At 39.0% G+C, this 18,020-nt stretch overlaps 1 protein-coding gene across 1 annotated transcript in view; it reads right to left on the bottom strand.

The window, feature by feature from the left end:
• Nucleotides 1-1,190: 1,190 nt before the first annotated feature.
• nrip2 (nuclear receptor interacting protein 2) overlaps nt 1,191-18,020 on the bottom strand; it is a 29,958-nt gene continuing 13,128 nt past the window's right edge. The window contains exons 2-6 of the mRNA XM_039792100.1: nt 14,284-14,598; nt 7,917-7,999; nt 7,188-7,285; nt 4,810-4,862; nt 1,191-3,463 (exon numbers count right to left, since the gene is read on the bottom strand). Of these exons, the coding sequence (XP_039648034.1) occupies nt 3,347-3,463; nt 4,810-4,862; nt 7,188-7,285; nt 7,917-7,999; nt 14,284-14,598 (666 nt within the window). The 3' untranslated portion in view covers nt 1,191-3,346. The remainder of the gene's footprint in view (nt 3,464-4,809; nt 4,863-7,187; nt 7,286-7,916; nt 8,000-14,283; nt 14,599-18,020) is intronic.

Raw genomic sequence — 18,020 nt, 5'->3', positions numbered from 1 at the left:
TATAGTACTTTCATAGCAGAAGTGTTACCTGCTGCAGTGTTAACAGGATGTGGTGTGCAAAGTGACTCAAAACAAGAGAGGGGGCGTAATGAGGGGGATCTTCTCTAACAAGGTTTGTTGTAATTTCATGTTCCTGTAATGTTCTTTCCCCGTGTTCCCTGCTTTGCTTACTGGTGCCAGGAGCTGTCACACTGAGCCTAACGGGAAAAAATAGCATCGTCTGACAGCTCTGACAAGATTAATGTAGTTTGTAAGGAAACAGCTGTGTCAAACCAGAAATGAAATACCAATTTAATGCAGATGTGTCCCTGAACAAAAAAATAACTGTTGAGTGGTGACTCATTTTGTGACATTTCTATCTGTACACCTGTAGGTTTACTCATTAGTTTTGCTGTCTAATATTGTTTTTCTTGTGCTTGTCACAATGGCATCTGTAATATAATAATACAGCACAGGGGAAGACTTGTATGACTAAATTTGTACCAACCCATGGTATTTTTGTTTGATAAATGAGTTAGACAATTATTCAGTTATCAATTACATTTTCTGCCGATTCATCAGTTTAGCACCAGCTAAACACCAACACCACCATCATATTTAAACACCAACTTAAATATTCAATTATGAGGCCTGTGCATGGAAAGGACTTCAGGTCTGGGTTAAGTTAAAAAACACCGTTAACACATCAATCTGGTCAGCATTCAGAGACAGAGACAATGATCTTGATTTGCAATTTGCTTATAAATACCTAAGCCTTGGACTTGTCCTAGGACTTAAAACTGGACTTGAGACTCTGACAGACTTTTTCTATCTGTGTCATGGAAGAAGGGCAATACAGCGAGATGGGAGCCTTCAATGGCCAAAGGGGTCAACTTTCGAACCCCTCTGGTGCTGTGGGAACATCTGCTATGTGATTTGACATGACAGAGTCCTTTATATAGCAGGATGTACCAGTGAAGGGCACATACAGTACAGGGGTGTTTTGTGAGTACAGACCATGGGAATCAATGTGAGGTCCAATAAAAACTAGTGTGTCTTCTAGTGGAGCCCTCCCACAACCTCTGCTGGTTCAAATTTGAGAGATTTTAAACAGCTGCACTTTCACATAATGTTGCTCTGCATTTCCAAATAGGCATGTCACTCCTCCGCGCTGTGTCAGTTAATATTAAGATTATGAATACAAACAGAGCTAGCCAGAATACATGATTTTATTAGGCAGAGAAAATACTGTTCAGAAGAAGAGAAACACCAAAAATAAATTTCTGTCATACATCAATTCCTCTCTCATACAGCGTACAAAGGTTACTAGTACATCAAAAGAGAAACAAACATTGCCAATCTACGTGTGGATGACCTCCGCGGAGGATGGATACTGTAGCACAGTCAAAAATGCAAGGTACAGCTCAGGTGTTATTAAAACACCGCATGATCTGAGGCAGTTCTTGATTCTCCACACTATGAACACACTGAGAGACAAGAGAGGCAGGTGGCACTGTAGTGGGGAGTTTGTTTTCTTGTGACAAACATGAGGCGTCAGGGTGAATAACATTAGCCTTCTGAATGAAGAGGACGATGAGCTTAAAGAGGGGCCTTGGCACAGAGCGCAGCATCAGCCGAGTGATGAGAATCTCCTGAAAGAGGCAGAGGGAAGGCAGCTGGGGTCGGCTTTGGGCAGCTTGTTCTGACCGGAGCTCGGTGGACCGGTTTGGGGAAGATATTCCACTTTTTCCCGTGTGAAACACAAGCCATAAACAAGGCATGAAAAACCCTGCTTCGACTCACTCACACACACACACACACACACACACACACACACACACACACACACACACACACACACACACACAGCCCCTTCAGCCACAATCAGACTAGTACACAAACATGCACACTTATACAAAGGCAGAACTTTACAAAGTCATGCAGATGGAATGTTTTGGATATTTCTGTAGCTGAGTCAAATATGTTTTGCTGGGGAACTATCTGTAATTTAGTCTAGGCTGTCACGACAGACTGGAAGTGTGCTCCTGGAAAACGTTACCACATCCGTCTTTTGATGGGGAAAGAAAGAGCAAAGGGGGCTTTACAAATCTAAATATAAGTACATGAGAAAAGGTGGTGTTTTCCTCAGATCTTTTGAAATTCTAGATGAGAACCCATCCTTGTCTCTTATATATGGAAGCTCATTTCTGCCCAATGTGACGAAAAAAAGACCCATAAATCATTATAATAAGAAACTTCTCAAAATAAACAGTCATTACTTTGAGAAAGTTCTCATTCTTTTGAGATATCTCATTATTTTAAGATACTAACTTATTATTTTGAGATTCTAACTTATTATGTTGAGAGACTAACTCATTATAATGACTTACAGGATCTTTTATTTCATCACATTGATGGAAATGGGCTTCCATACTTAAAGAGGTAGCTTTTTCCAAATCTGATCCCACAAGACTTCAAAAATTCTTCTTAAAATTTCCTTTTAGCATGCTGAAAAGGGGATCCTGAGTACCGACACTTTTTAGACGGGTCATATTTATTTTTAAAGGACTAGTTTGACAGTTTGGAAATATGCTCATTCACATTCTTGATGAGAATACGATGAGTAGATCTATACCTGTCTCATGTCTGTACCGTAAATATGAAGCTCCAGCCAGCAGCCGGTTAGCTTATCATAGCATAAAGACTGGAAACGGGAAAACAGAGCCATGCTAGCTGTTTCCCTCTGTTTCCAGTCTTTATGCTAAGCTAAGCTAACAGGTTGCTGGCTGTAGCTTCATATTTACCCTACAGATATGAGCGAGGTATCTTCTCATTTAACCTGGTAAGAAAATGTGTCCCAAAATATAAAACAATTCCTTTCACCCTCTAAACTGAAATGATTTACAGTTAACACTTTTTTCATTTACTTGATGATTTAAAGTAATTATTGTACAGCCAAATCACAAAATATTCCACTAAAGTTCACTTTAAATGATTATAATGCTTTCCCTTTTTCGAGAGCATTAGTGTACCCACGTAGCTCAGCAGAGTAATTGCACAATGTACAATACACAATACATACGTAATCATAAAAAATGATTAGACTCTCAGAGATCGGATCGGCTCATAACTGGCTTTCACCCACTCTGTAAACTAGACTAATTTAATATAAGAGATAATCATAGTGAATGTTTTAATTCTACAAACACAATGATGTAAACTCAAGAACGACGGTGGTGAATGGTCATCCATGTTCTGGCAGTGTGTGAAAGACACTGATCGTACTCGTCCAGACACAAACGGCATCGCGCCACGTTGCTGCAACCGGTCGAGATTCGAGGAAGTGGTCGCCGCCGTCGAGTCGGGCTCACAGGTTCTCGTTGGTGTCGTGTTGGCACTGGCTGTCGGTTGAAGCGTTCAGGAAGGGCAGCTCCTCGCCGCAGCCCTGCAGCTTCAGGACCCGGCTGCTCAGGTCAAGGGAGCACTGTGAGAGGACCGGGGTGCAAAATTAACTTTTTTTTGTCCACCAGCCAAATGACTAGTGAATGTTTAAATTTTACCAGCCACTCAATAGTTTAACAATGCTTTTTGGGCTGGTGAGTGAAGGAAGTCTACCAGCATTTGGCTGGTGGCTGGTGCTAATTTTGAGCCCTGGAGAGGACACATAGTAGTGAAACATAGTATGGTACATCAGTGGTTCCCAACATGGACTCCCAAGGGTAAAAGAAAGGGGTTTCTTTTTTAGGCTTTTCATATTTTGCTTTTCTTGTGAAATACAAGATAGTTCTACTCCCTTAGGTCTGAAGTAGATAGTGCTTTGTTAAAGGACACTCAGGCTAAAAGAAGTTATATGTAAATGTCCTTCAGTCTAATAGCGTTTGTCCACTGCCTGGTACGGCTTGACTCAACTCAACTTGCTCTTTTTTAGTTTTCCATTAAAAGAAAAGTTGTGGATAGTACCTGGTGCTTTTTCTTTTAGTACCACCTTGGTCGAGGTTCCAAGCCAGCTTAGCCGATACTAAAACGTAGCGACAATAGCGACTGCAATTTTTGTATTCACTTGACCCAGATTTTGAAAAATGGCATTCCGTTAAACGACGCTGTACAAAACGCCGTACAATTGACTTCACTTGTATTTTCTGACCATAATCCAAAACCCCAAATATTCAGTTTAATAACCGTTAAAACAAAAAAGCAGCAAATCTTCACATTTGAGAAGCTGGAATTTGAGAATTTAGTATCTCTGATGATAATTTATGCCAGTAATTATAATTCATTACTTTTTTGTTCATGGAATTTCGTAGCGAAAGCTTAGCACTGGGGTGAGCTTGGAGGGAAATGTGCATCTTACATTACAAAGTCCTTCAGGGCTTATTTACAAAATTAAGAAAGAAACAAGCTCATGTTCCCTTTAATACCATGACGTAGCACTTTAATTACATTTTTAGGAGGATATTAACCGGATGCAGAATTTATTTAATACTGAAATAACAGAGATCACTACCTTCAGATTGCCAGTGAGTCTTTTCATGGGGTTTAAATCGCATTTTCAAATGTGTGAATTCCAAAATTCCACATCACAATATGTCCTCAATTTGGTCTTATCTGGGTTTTACCTGCACAGTGGGGATCTAGCAGATAACACCATGTAGCATTTCCCCTTAGATAACACCACATACAGTACATCTGTTTTTAAGAATTTGTGCCTCCATCTTTCCCCCTGAAATGGTAATTCTGTTATTCTTCCCTGAATGTTTCAGGCTGCTGCTTTAAAAACATGCCAAAAAAGGCTCACGATAAGGCACACAAAATATCAAATGAAGACCTTACTTTAAGTTCCAACAGAGTCTGAAGACCCAGGCACAGTTCAAACGCCTCATCCTCTGAAAGTGGAAAAGGAAAGATAAGAGGAAAGAAAAAGACTGCTTTATGATTCCCATTCATGAACACCCTCATCTGAACATGCATACATTAGCCTGAATCCAGGTTAAAGCGTCAACACAACTAAATTATTAATTCCTGTGTTAATGAGTGCTGATAAGCATATATACTTTTTAGGATGGGTGTGAGTTGTGTAGCATCAAGATTTTTGGAGTACAGTGAGGATTTAATGTCCATGAAAGAGTCAGGCTTAGGGATTGAATTAAAGGCATTATTCACTGGTGCAGAGGAATTAAGGAGAAGGTCCAGACAAGAACTGTAACATAAATAATGGTGTGTATGCGGTCTTGTTCTTTTATCTTTGTGAGGACCAGATAACAAGAGGAAGTACAGGATAAATCAAAGCAAGGACACAATAATATTTCTATAATGTAATGGTTTGGGGTGCTGGAAACAAGATCTGACTTTTGAAAGAATAGTTGGGCTTTTTTTGTAAATACATGAATTCACTTTCTTAGATTATTAGATTATTAATTTGATACCATTCTCACGTCTGTATAGTAAATATGAAGCGACAGCCAGCAGCTGGTTAGCTTAGCATTTGTCCAAAGGTAACAAAATCTACCTACCAGCACCTCTTAAGCTCACTATTAATACTTTATATCAGAATTAGAACCAGCTTTATGGCCAAGTAAGTGTAAATACATACAAAGAATTTGATATCCGGTTTGGTTAATCCGTGTAAAAAGCAAAGTGTAAAAACTATATATAATGTGTTAATTAATGAGCTTTAGAGGTGCTGGTAGGTGGATTTTGTTACCATTGGTTTCCCCCTGCTCCCTAAGCTAATGTTCTCCTGGTTCTCCTGGCTGTAGCTTCATATTTACCGGCCAAATGTGAGAGTGGTATCGACAACATATTTGTCTTGGATTTCATCAAACCTAACAAACTAGTGAACTGTATGCTGCAGCTTTGTTGGACTCAGCAAAACTACTAACATCAAATACACAAAAAAAAGCAGCTTGTTAAAAGTTTAAGACTGGATTTGACTTATTGCAGCATATTGTCTGTCTCTTTTTTTGTTTTATATATGTTCTGATTTATTTTTTGGTGTAAATGGTTTAAAATAATTGCGTAAACATCAATAAAGTCTGTATTTACCTGCACAGGAAGTGATTTTTTTTTTTTTTACAAAAGCAGAAAAAAACAGAACCCGAACATAACAAACCTTAAGTCCAAGAAGACATTGGAAAACAGACTGTGGACAGTGTCCTTAAAAGGAAAGCAACCGTCTTCATGACAAAAATAAACTCTGGTATTCCCTTCCAGAGATGGATTGTGATGCAAAGGGACACAGATGATGCAGATGTCATTTTTCCTCTCCTTATTTTGGACCACTTTTTTTTATTATTTGCAGTTGATGTTGTGTCTTTAGACCAGTGCCCTGTGGTGACTGTAACACACTGGATTGTCTGTTTATGAAGTTTGGTTCCATTTGGCAATGCTCTTTCTTTGTCTGTTCAGCCGTAATGGCAATTACTGCTTATGATAATTATCTTTTTCTGCACCAGGGGATTTTCCTTAGAGCAGAGGTAAAAGCTTTCATAAAGAGCGCAAGCAACATTATCGTGCTGCATTGGCAATATAAAGTGGAAAAGCAAAACGTGTATTTGCCTAAAAATATTGGTAATTACTTCATTCTTGACAACCCAGCTGTCCTTTTATTTAATGGTAATTTCTGCCTGGGTGCTCCAAGAGGACAATGTGCTGTCTGAATGTTAAGTACAGAGACGAGCACATATCCAACTCAAAATCTCAAGCAGGTGAACTTGTGTTTTTCTACTAGAGCTGCGGCTGCATTCATTATATGTATGACCAGAGTGTTGTGACAACTGTTAAATCACCGGCACCATTTGTGACCAATCAAATGTTCCCTAAGGTAAAGATATTGAGTTTTTAGCCGCACCTGCAGCAGTTTAACAACTATCAGATGGATTGCCGTAACATATGCTACAAATATTCATGGTCTGCAGACAGTGAGCCACTATTGGGTTTACAGTTGCGGTTTTGAGTGTAATATCAAAACAAGTGTTCATCATTCAGATTTGTATTTGTTTAACTGTGTGACATTGACTATGTGATGTAATTTGATAAATTAGGATAATTAAGAGTTATGTAAAAAGCCCTTAGATTTTGCAATTAAGGTAGGTAATTTGATAGCTAATTAAAATAATTATAATGTAAAATCAAATACAGTTATATAAGAAAAAATGACAATTAGCGATCACCACTGTAATAACCACTGTGTGATAAAATAATATTCTTACCTTTGACGTAGGCGGAACACTGGACCATCTGTCTGCCCAGCTGCAGCTGCAGACCGGTCACTGAGCTGCTCTCACCACATGGTGAGCTGGGCACCAGTCTAAAAACACACACACACACACACACACACACACACAATATCTTCAATAGTTCAAAAACATTTTAGAACATTTCATTTAAGCTATCTCCCAGAAACAGATTTTCTCATTATACGTATGTCATCATGTGAGCTTTTTATTAAAGTGTCAATCAATCAAAAGTTTGTGCAGTTAGGATTTTAATAGCAAGCATTTTGGAGACATATATTGTGCCAATAGAGAGCAGCGGTTACCTTTTTTAGAGCTAATTTTAAATTAAGATGAGAACAAAATGTCACATCCTCTCAGCCAGTGCACCGACTCTGATCTAAAGACTGAGCTTAATTTAGCATTTTAATATCTTTCCTTAAAGATCAAGGTGATGTTGGGTCTTTAACGATTTTGCAAAACCTGCCTGAATAGCTGATAGGCTGTCATTATTAAATCCCTGCTAAAAGGTAATTTTTTTTGTGAATTCTTTTAATGTTGCGTATCTTCATACCTTTTCTTGATTTTACTTGACTCTTTTTTTGTATCAGTATTTGTTTTTTTGCTCGGTTTGATCATCAAAGCACTTTGTAAACTGTTTCCAAAAATGGCAGGTAATATATGTGTTGTGAGTGTGTTTGCAGTTTAGAGCAGGGCGTTACTTACCTCAGCCTCTGGCAGCAGGAGGTGGAGATGTGGTTATGTTGGCTGCCGGTGTTGATGGATGCCTTGACTTCAGTCTCGCAGCACTGTGGGGAAGATAGAGGGGGGATTTTGGTGTCACAAAGTGATTTTTTTTTTTCCTGACACACAAAGAAACGACCAGTCACAACAGCACATTAACTTGACTCTCAGGAGCCTTTGAAAACCCTATTTTTATTTATGAACAAATCCATTCAGCTCCCACATCAATTTCCCATTGGTGGTGGTGAAGTATTTTCAAGCCAGTTCTTGTTTTTAGAGGGTTTGCTTGAGTCACATGTTGTTTTCTGTTTTGTAACTTGATCTGTATTGACTCTGTGTTGGACTCTTAAATCACTACTCGTCCGTTGAATGCTCCAGCCGTTTGGTTCAACCGTTAATAATCAAGTTAAAAATAAACCAATAAGGACATTCTGTATACATGTACCATTACAGATCACATGAGTTGTTTTTTTTTGGTTATTAGCTGATGTGTTAAGTTCATGTTGCTGACTCTTTCCCGACAAGATGCTGATTCTTCAGTTTGTTCAGTGTACTTTGATTTTTCATACTTAATGATCTAAAAACCCTCAACAGAGCATGAAATATTAACTAAGTGAGTCATTAATATCTATGTCTCTCTCTCTCTCTCTCTCTCTCTCAGAGAGAGCTTTATAACATCTTTTAGCTCATTGTGTTGGTTTTCTGGCCACCAACGTTTTAATTCACTCCCACCTCTCTCATAGCTTCGTTTTCGTCATTATGCAGCTGTTTTCAGCAATAAAGCCCAAAAAAAAAACACTGTATACTAGACAGACACAATAAGAGACCAGCTGGTGAACATAATGGAGCATTTAGCAGCTAAAGAGACAAATCCACCTCAGGAGGTGGTGGAGACCAAAAACAGATCTAAAAGAAGAGTTTATATTGGACTTTCATCCATCAGGTGGACACAAACATAGTCTCGCATTGCCAGACCTAGCTCCACAGCACTGTGGAGGAGGGTCTGGCTAGTCCACACAACATTCTGGAATGGGAGAAAAATGTGCTCTTGTTTATCGGCATTTCTTTAAAACAATCACAATAGTCATGGCCGGCGCTAACCCTGGACGCAGCAACGGTGCCTCTGCAAAAAAGCCTCGGGAAGGAATTTGTTTTGGTGGAACATTTGCACGTAAGGAGGCGAGATCTAGAATTAAAATGGATGTTGAGTGTGTGATGACAATTTTACCCCAAAAAAAATGGCAACACAAAGAAAGTGGAAGGTGAGGGACATCCAGCCAAAAATGAGGGACATCCGGACGAAACCTCCGGCAGCACCTGAACAGTCCCGTAAATGAAACGTCGTCGATATAGACTAACACAAACATGACTCCTCTGTAACTGCTGGATGTGTAAATAAGCTAACAAGTCTGCCCCAAAGTGGCCAAAAAAGTACTTATTGCAGGTTTAAAGTGCACTGATAGTGACATTTACAGTTAGTTTAGCTAACAGATCCGGTAGCAGGGTTCTGTCCAAAGTTCAGAAATACACCTACCAGCACCTTTAAAGCTCACTAATTAGCATGCTATACATTGTTCATTTAATCTTAGCTAAAGTTAAAAAACTGCAAACTATTTCCCCATTCATCTAGTCCTTATGCTAAGTAAAACTAACCATCTCCTGGCTCTAGCTTCATATCCAACAGACAGATATTAGAGTGGTATTATCTTATCTAACTCTAAAATAATTTCCAAAATGTCTTTTCCTTTAATCAGATTTTCCCATTATTCAAGCTGGAGTTTTCCAGTAGTAATGCTAACAGGCAGCTCGTCCTTATCTCCACTGACATTTCTCTTCTTTTGCATCTTTGTCGCTCTGTTGCCTGCAGGGCCCATTATGTCACAAAGACATGTTTCATGAGAGGCAGAGGAAAGTCTACAGTGCAGCACATTGTAATGGTTTATGGGAACCCTTGTCTCTAATGGTCTTTTTTATACTCAGCATCTTCTTACTATTACTTGATGTCATGCAACCTGTACACCACAAGGAACATGTTTGTGGGTAAAAATAAAGAAGAATGTATTCAGGACATATGGAAGCCCTGCATGCATGTGAGATAAGCAGTATGCTGGCCTGGCACCACCCCCGCACTGTTACATGTAACGGTGTGTCACACCATGTATAAATTAGATTTCTTCCCACTATTAAATGCAAATAGATCCCAGCTAGATTAATCTATGGTCTTTCATTGTTGTTCTTTTTTATGATTTTGCTTTTAGAGAAACAGCAGTTCAACAACGTTCTTGGGTCTTTGAGTGTAGTTGTAATATATTAATCAAACAAGGTTAAAGTTCTCACAGGCAGAGCATTTATAATACTGGATCTTGAAGAGCTACAAATACTAACATAACAAGCAAGCTAATACTGACAGGGTGGAGTTTTAAAAAGGCAATCTTTTTAAACACTCAAACACTTATGTTCACACTATATGTAAAGCTGTTGGAATTCAGTATTGATGAAAATTATTGCTTCTAAATCACAATCCCAGATAGACCAAAACACAACATAGTGTATATTTGCACCCAGGATCATTGGCGGTTACTAAGTACATTCACTCAAGTATATAGTAAGTACAAATTTGAGGTACTTGCACTTTACTCGAGTATTTAAATTTATTGAAAATTTATACTTTTCCCTCCATTACATTTGTCGGACAGCTTTAGTTACATTTCAGATTACAATTTGTTATACCATTTATATCCAGTGAAAACAAAACTATATATATATTTATTTCTGATAAACTGCAGAATGAAGTGTTCCTTTATGTGTGGAGAAAATAATTTTACTTGTTACAATAAACTACTTAATCTACTAACTTAATCTTAGATCAGATGAAAATTCCATCGTCACAAAGCTGAAATATTTGATGTGTTATTGTCTCGCATACATATATATATATATATATATATATATATATATATATATATATATTACTGTATTTTATATATACTAATATATATATATATTTTATATATATATATATATATATATATATATATATATATATATATATGATATGGTGATCATTTTTTAACAATTTAACCGGACAGGAAAAAAAGCAAAAACATTGTTCATTTAAATGTATTTGTATTTTGGAGTCAGTATGTTACTCTTATCAAAACGTTAAAATTTTACCTTTTAATGTAATTAAGCACATTTTAAATGTTATAATGAGGCCCCTTATTACTTAAGTCAAAAACCGTTGACTTATATGAAGAGATTTTATAACATCTGCGTGGCACCCATGCTGGTTCCGGAAAACATGTCTGCAGATCTTCCTCTCCATCATAAATCAATACGTTATCTACTTGACCCGAGGATGTTTCCCCCTTTGGAAATAAACACGTTCAGTTTCCATGAGCCTTGTTTTTATTTCTTGCACTCTGTACAGAATGAGCTGAGCCTCCTTTGTCCTCACAGGCACACCAGCTTATCAGCAGACCCACAAACCTGCTCCTTTGTCTCAGTCCCGGCGGTGCAGAAATCCTAAGGTTTTAAAATAGCTGCAGAATGAGTAACCAGGGAACACTTTGCATTTAATAAGTTGATGATAAAACCAAGCAAAGCACAATGAGTAATAGGAGAAAAATGCTGAATCTATCAGAAAAGTCTGAAATGGACTACTAATTTTAAATATACTCACAGGAGCTGTGCTATGTACTTTTAACACCACAGGAGATAGCAGTTGTTTGATCACTGTATTGGTTTAAAGGATAAAAATGGATCTGTCCAGGTGCCTGGGTAGCTCACCTGGTAGAGCGTGGGCCCATATATAGAGGTTTACTCCTCAACGCAGTGGCCACGGGTTCGACTCCAACCTGCACTTGAACCTGGACCTTCAACTGTTCTATAAAAATAAAGGCCTAAAATGCCCCAAAAAGATCTGTCCTTGGTGTCATACATAATATAGTCTATATCCACGAAGTTCCAATTCCGGGATGTCTCAGGTGCCACTGGAAATTTTGCTGGATATCCTTCTTTTCAGCCGGATGTCCGTCACCTTCCGCTTTCTTTGTGTTGGAATTTTAAACTCCGGTGGATTTCTGAGGACTATGGTTAACTGCTCCTCAGATCTCTGCAGGGTAAATCCAGACAGCTAGCTAAACTATCTGTCCAGTCTGAGATTATGTTGCATGACTAAAACAACTTTTGAATGTACACATGTTCCACCAAAACAAGTTCCTTCCTGAGGCTATTTTTTCCGTCCAGGCTTAGCGCCGGCCATGACGATTATGATTGGTTTAAAAAAATGCCACTAAACAAGAGCACTTTTTTATCCTGGAAAGCTGTGTGGACTGGTTAGACCCTCCTCTGCACCGCTGTTGAGGAAGGTCTATACCCAATATTAAATATTAGCTCTTTAGGATAGTTCGGATTTTTTTGAAGTTGGGTTGTATGAGGTACTTATCCATAGTGAGTGTATAACAGTAGATGGCGGTCGACACACGCCCAGTTTGAATTATCAAAATTGCTGTTAATTAATTATCTGTCCATCATGCATTAAACAGCAGTTCTAAAATCTATATATTGTATCAGAGCATGTTCAGAAAGTAGAACTGTTAAAATTAATTAAGGCTTAAACTCATGTGTGTGAGGGAACCTGCACCTATTATGTAATGTCAGTTATTCTATAATAGACGTCTGTTAAGCCAAGCAGTTAATTCATGTAAAACATGACTTTTCAAAACATTAATTATCGGCCGTCTCTGGTAGCTCAACACGAAAAAAATCTGTTAAGGATGGACTGAAGCACCTTTCTGCATACATTAGTCATTGTGTTGAGTGTGTGTTAGATTGGGGACCACAGGGAATATCTCAATGTGAAACCAGACAACCATTAATGCTTAATGTGTTTCAGACAGACAAAGACAGTTAGTAAAAAGTATGAATACTGCATAATGGGGCAGTTTTCTTCTTTGTTTTGCCTACAGCAGTCAAAGACCTGCACATGTGATTTACTCGCTGTGTTGAGGGTTAACTTACTGTATGCTTCTCTTCAGGTCAACTGATGACTATGCAGTCACAGTTTTGTTGGGTTTAGGGTAATTTATTAAAGAGGCACTTCGCCAATTTTATATTGAAAGATTGTGTCACAAAGGTGACTACTCAGCTTGTATAATGTCTTTTAATGGTAACCAGTAATTTTGGATTGGGCTTGAGGATTACAATCTCTATTATAAAGCCTGTGTTACAAACTTTGGATGTGGAGTTTAGAAGATGTGGACATTTATCACTTAAGCACTGTTGAGCTGCATTATGGGAAATGTAGGATCCAGGGCTTGACCCCAAACTAGGGACTAAGAGTCAGTACATCTTAGCCACTGCTGCTTACATTTTTACCATCCTTTTTTTTTTTTAAATGTGTTCCCTGTAAGTATCCCAACTTTTTAAAACTAAAATGCTGAAATGTCCCTTATCTTAACTCTTATCCTAAATTAAAATGTATTTTTTGCCTTTATTGTTGGCAGCTAGTAGAGCGTTGACAGGAAATAAGGAGGGGTGAGAGATGTGTCAGCTTGGTCATGCACCGATTCCTTTGCTCACTGGTGTGCAATGTCCCCAACCATTGATGTGTACATATTGCTGTGCTGTCGTCTTTACGGTTGCCCAGTGTTGCCAATGCACACTGGGAACAAATCTACAGCGAGCACCGAAAGCGCAACCTAAAACCAGGACACCCTGATTCCTTTGTTTTTAAAACATTTTTAACAAGCCACACTGACATAATAGCAGAGGTTTGTGGCCATAAATTAAAAAAATTAATAATACATTTCAAATAGCTCAAATAGCTTTATGTGAGACTGCCACTGCATCAGTACTAGAGTCTAGGGGCATTCCCAATGGGGTTGGGGGGTACAAGTGGGCAAAACTAGACCCAAAGTGGGTTACCGGTTGGTTGCTGCATGGGTTTCAATAAGCTACTGCACAAAGAAATGCTAATGTAGTTGTATTGTTCTGTCCTGAGACCCTACAAGTTTGTGCATGTCAAGCCCTTGTGCACTTCTTACTTACACTTCCTGTAACCTACATTTAATCCATGTGGGACCCATGTATGGACGTATTAATCAGGTTGGACTTTCAGTCACCATGAATTAGTTATCTATTGTTTGGCTCCAACCAGACAGCTGCTGGGTCTTGCCAAGCTTTGGATGTGTTGTAAAGGCAAAATAAATGAAGAGTGGGGGCTTTGAGTGATGAGTCATGGGAGCAGAATGGTGCTGGCTTTGTATCTTCTCTTGTTTTCAGTGTGTATGCAGTAGTAGAAAGTGTCAAAGCATTGAATGTGAGCGAGGAGAGACAGGCATAGTACCTTGCATAGAACAACCAGAGCTGAGAGGAGGGTCGAGCTCTCCGTGCCCTCGGCCTTCTCAGCTGTCTGCCGGGCTCCTGCTTCGCTGCTGTCGTCCTCTTCGTCCGACCGTAGGCTCCTCTCGCTTTCCTCCAGAGACTCCCTCTCCTCTGTGGAGTCGTCGGCGGTGCTCTCGCTCCTCTCTTCGGTGTCAGCCGGTCCGTCTTTCATGTCGGCCAGCGGGGAACGAACCCTGCCGTTGGGGTCCCAGGCCTCCCCTCGCAGCCGTGTGAAGTTTCCCTCCATCAGGCGACGCTGGACGATGCTGTGAGGTTGCTAGAGGGGGAGACACAAGTGAAATGGATTTCAGATGGCAGGATTTCTTAGCAACAAGTACAAATGGAAGATGAATCCAATTGTACACCAAAAGATTGAAGATTACAGGTTCTCAAATGTGAGACTTTGCTGCTTTTCTTGACTTTACAATACAGTAAATGGAATATCTTTGGGTATTGAACTGTTGGTTGGGCAAAACAAGACCGTCACCTTGGAGTCTGAAACACTGGGATGTATATTTTTCACTGTTTCTGATGTTTTCTAGACCAAGCGATTATTCGAGACAATATCAGCAGATGAATTAATTGAATGCAAATAATTATAAGTTGCAGTCCTAGACAAACTCTTAGTTCAAAAGCTGAAACCATGGGACTGAGTCACATCAAATCCAGAAAATTAGATAGAGTTGAACAACGTGAGGTGGCAACTGTTTTATATAGTGAATACATTTAATGTATGTCAGAGGAAAGGCGACGTCTGCTTGCATTGTGAAATAATAAAGTATTATGATCTCAACAGAGTATGTCCCAGATTGTGACACCCAATCTGAAAAAAAGATCTGTAGGTCATTGTGTTAAAGAAACATGTCAGCATTACTCCAGATTATCTGCATATTCAGAGAACATTATGTTTTGCTTCCACAACAGTAATGATGAAGCTTAATTATGCACATTTACGCAGGTTCAGATGAAAATGATGAATTAAAATCAGCCCCATACGGACTTGTGTCTTGTGCGGATGCCTAGGTGGGGTACAGATTTAAGAGAGCGTAGGATCACGTTTCAGATTCAGCCACTCCCCCCACCCCAAACACACACACACACGTTTGTTTCACTATCTTTGTGGGGACCGTCATTGACATAATGCATTCCCTAGCCCCTTACCCTAACCTTAACCATTACAACTAAATGCCTAACCTTAACCCTTACCCTCACCCTAACCATAACCTAATTCTATCCCTAATCCTAAAACCAAGTCTTAACCCTCAAACAGCCCTTTAAACTTGTGGGGTCCAGCATTTTGGGCCCCACAAGTATACTGTATTCCCCCCGTTTTTTTGGACCCCACGAATATAGTAAAACAAGCCCACACACACACACAAAATAACACACACTGAGATTTAAATTGCTAACTTTAGCTTCAGTGACAGTGTCATGAAAGCCTTTTCAAGGGATGCTTCTAGGTCATCACTGTCAGACATTAAAGGATTTCTGGTACAGTGGCCATGTTATTTGCCAAAACACACTTCTCAGGTGTCACCTGGAGTCTTTTAATAGACAAAAGCAGTTTTAGAGTCAATGCACAAAGCACTTTAAAAAGACATGTTTGGCAAAGTGTTCTTTACGGCTACAGAAACACTATATTTATGACAACACCTTGTAAGAACAACCTGTATGTTGCAATTTTGCTGTATACTTTTAATACAAGTGTGTTGATCTTGATTAATGACACATTTCCGCAGTTTCAAAACAACATGTGGCCAGTGACTGGCTGTTCTTTTTGGATCATATAAAAAAGTAAATTATATTTAGGCTGCCTGTTCCTCTATAATCACATTGCTGTTAAACAGTAGAGTCTGGGTCCAGACTATCAAACAGCACGCTTTGAAAAGAACAGGTCATCCAACACCAGCAGAGTCTCTGCATTATTAAAACACAAAGCATTTGCTTTCCTTTCAAGGTATTTTTTAAAGACTAAAATTGCCAGGATCTTTAAAGCCAGTTCAAATTAAGAACATAAGATAAGATAAGAGGCCTCATGAAGTGTTGGAAGAGGACATTTTTAACTGTTTGTCAGTCAAGAGATCACCAAAGTCAACAACTGACTGAATAACCGGGTTGCCAGCCAACATCGGCATCTGTAGAGCCATAAAGTTACAGTTTAAGTAGCTTTGGTTGAGTGTCAATCTTACATTAAATAGCACATTCCCATCTGCCTACCTGTTGCTCTCACATGCTCTGTATTGTTCTGTCAAACAGAATAGGATTTCTACAACCTCCCTCTATCTCTCTCCTACTTCACAATTTTCCAGTTGGAGAAAAACAACACGTCACTGTCGATGCCACTGTTTTTGTAAGCGATGGCAACGATTTTCCACAGTCTGGGTCATTCTGGACATTTGTCCCCCATCAGATGTGCGGACATCATGGGCCATCTATTGGGAGTCTCCTCATTTCTTAGAGCATGATAGTATGGTGGCTGAACTGAGATGTTTGAAGAACAGTTAGATTTGTGATTGTTTTTTAGATGACACATGCTGGATGATAGCGTCATCCGCTATCACAAAGACAATAGTTGATTACAAATGCCAACACTTTTTTTTTGTCTGTGAGGGAACCCCATCCTGCAGCTGTCTGACCTGTATTAAGAGAAAGCTTCTGTAGATAAATTAGAGCTAGAACAGATTCTCTTCCCTGTTTTTTTTTTTCCACATTACTGGTCATTATTTGATGTTCTGCTCTGATTAACATGCGCATAGCAATGCTAGATTCTGCTGTTAAAGTATTCCTGACCAGAATTTGAATCAAGGACTATTTCATGGGCTGGCAAGCAGCAAGGAGACAGAGAAATATGGAAAAATAAATAAGAAAAGACTGTGAGCCCCTATAGACCAATTATCTTAATTTATATAACTGTCCATGGCCTCAATCTGATCAAAAGATCATCAAGAGTCATTTTTGGCAGCTTTGATTTTTCAGGACAAAGAGAACTGATTAGCTTTGGAAAAAAAATCAAAAAACATTAGGTTTCTGTAGTAGATTTCTTGTTATTCACAGACCTCTCTCGGCCAATGCATGATCTCTCTGTCCAAGCTGCAAAACAACAACACTTCAAACTGGTAATCACCAGCCATGTCCATTTAGCTCATTCGTTCCTCTCTGAGCTCCAGCTGTGGCTGAGCACAGGCTCCTCTCCCCTCCTCTCCTCTCTCCTCTTTACATCTCTCCTCTTCTCTTTACATCTCTCTCTCCTCTCCTGGCTTCCTTTCCTTTCTTTATTTCTCCTTTCCTTCTATTTTCTTGACCCATCCTATCATTTCCTTACCTGATTTCTCCTCTCTTACGTTTCTTCCCTTGTCTTTCATTATTTCCCTTTTCTTTCCACTCCCGAGTCTTACCTTACGTTCTCTTTCCTTTCATTTCCTTCCTTTTCTCATTTCTTTCCCCTCCTTGTCTCCTCTTTTCGATGATTTCCTTCCTTTGATTTTGCCAGCAGAGTCAGGTGTTTTGTGAATATAGTTTGAGAATTTGTTTTTGTGTTAACAGTTTTGAGAAAATGGGTGAGGGTTTGCGTGTCAAGTCTTTTCAATTAGAAAACCACATTTTTTTTTTTTTTTTACCTTTCCACATCTCTTTGTTTTTTCCTTTTTTTTCCATTCTTTTTCCTATTCTTTTCCTTTTCTTTTTCTCTTTTCTTTCCTA

This window comes from Perca fluviatilis, chromosome 23 (genome assembly GCF_010015445.1).
Source record: "Perca fluviatilis chromosome 23, GENO_Pfluv_1.0, whole genome shotgun sequence".
Taxonomy (NCBI): domain Eukaryota; kingdom Metazoa; phylum Chordata; class Actinopteri; order Perciformes; family Percidae; genus Perca; species Perca fluviatilis.
The sequence above is the reverse complement of the archived record's forward strand: the minus strand, read 5'-3'. Positions and strand labels throughout refer to the sequence as shown.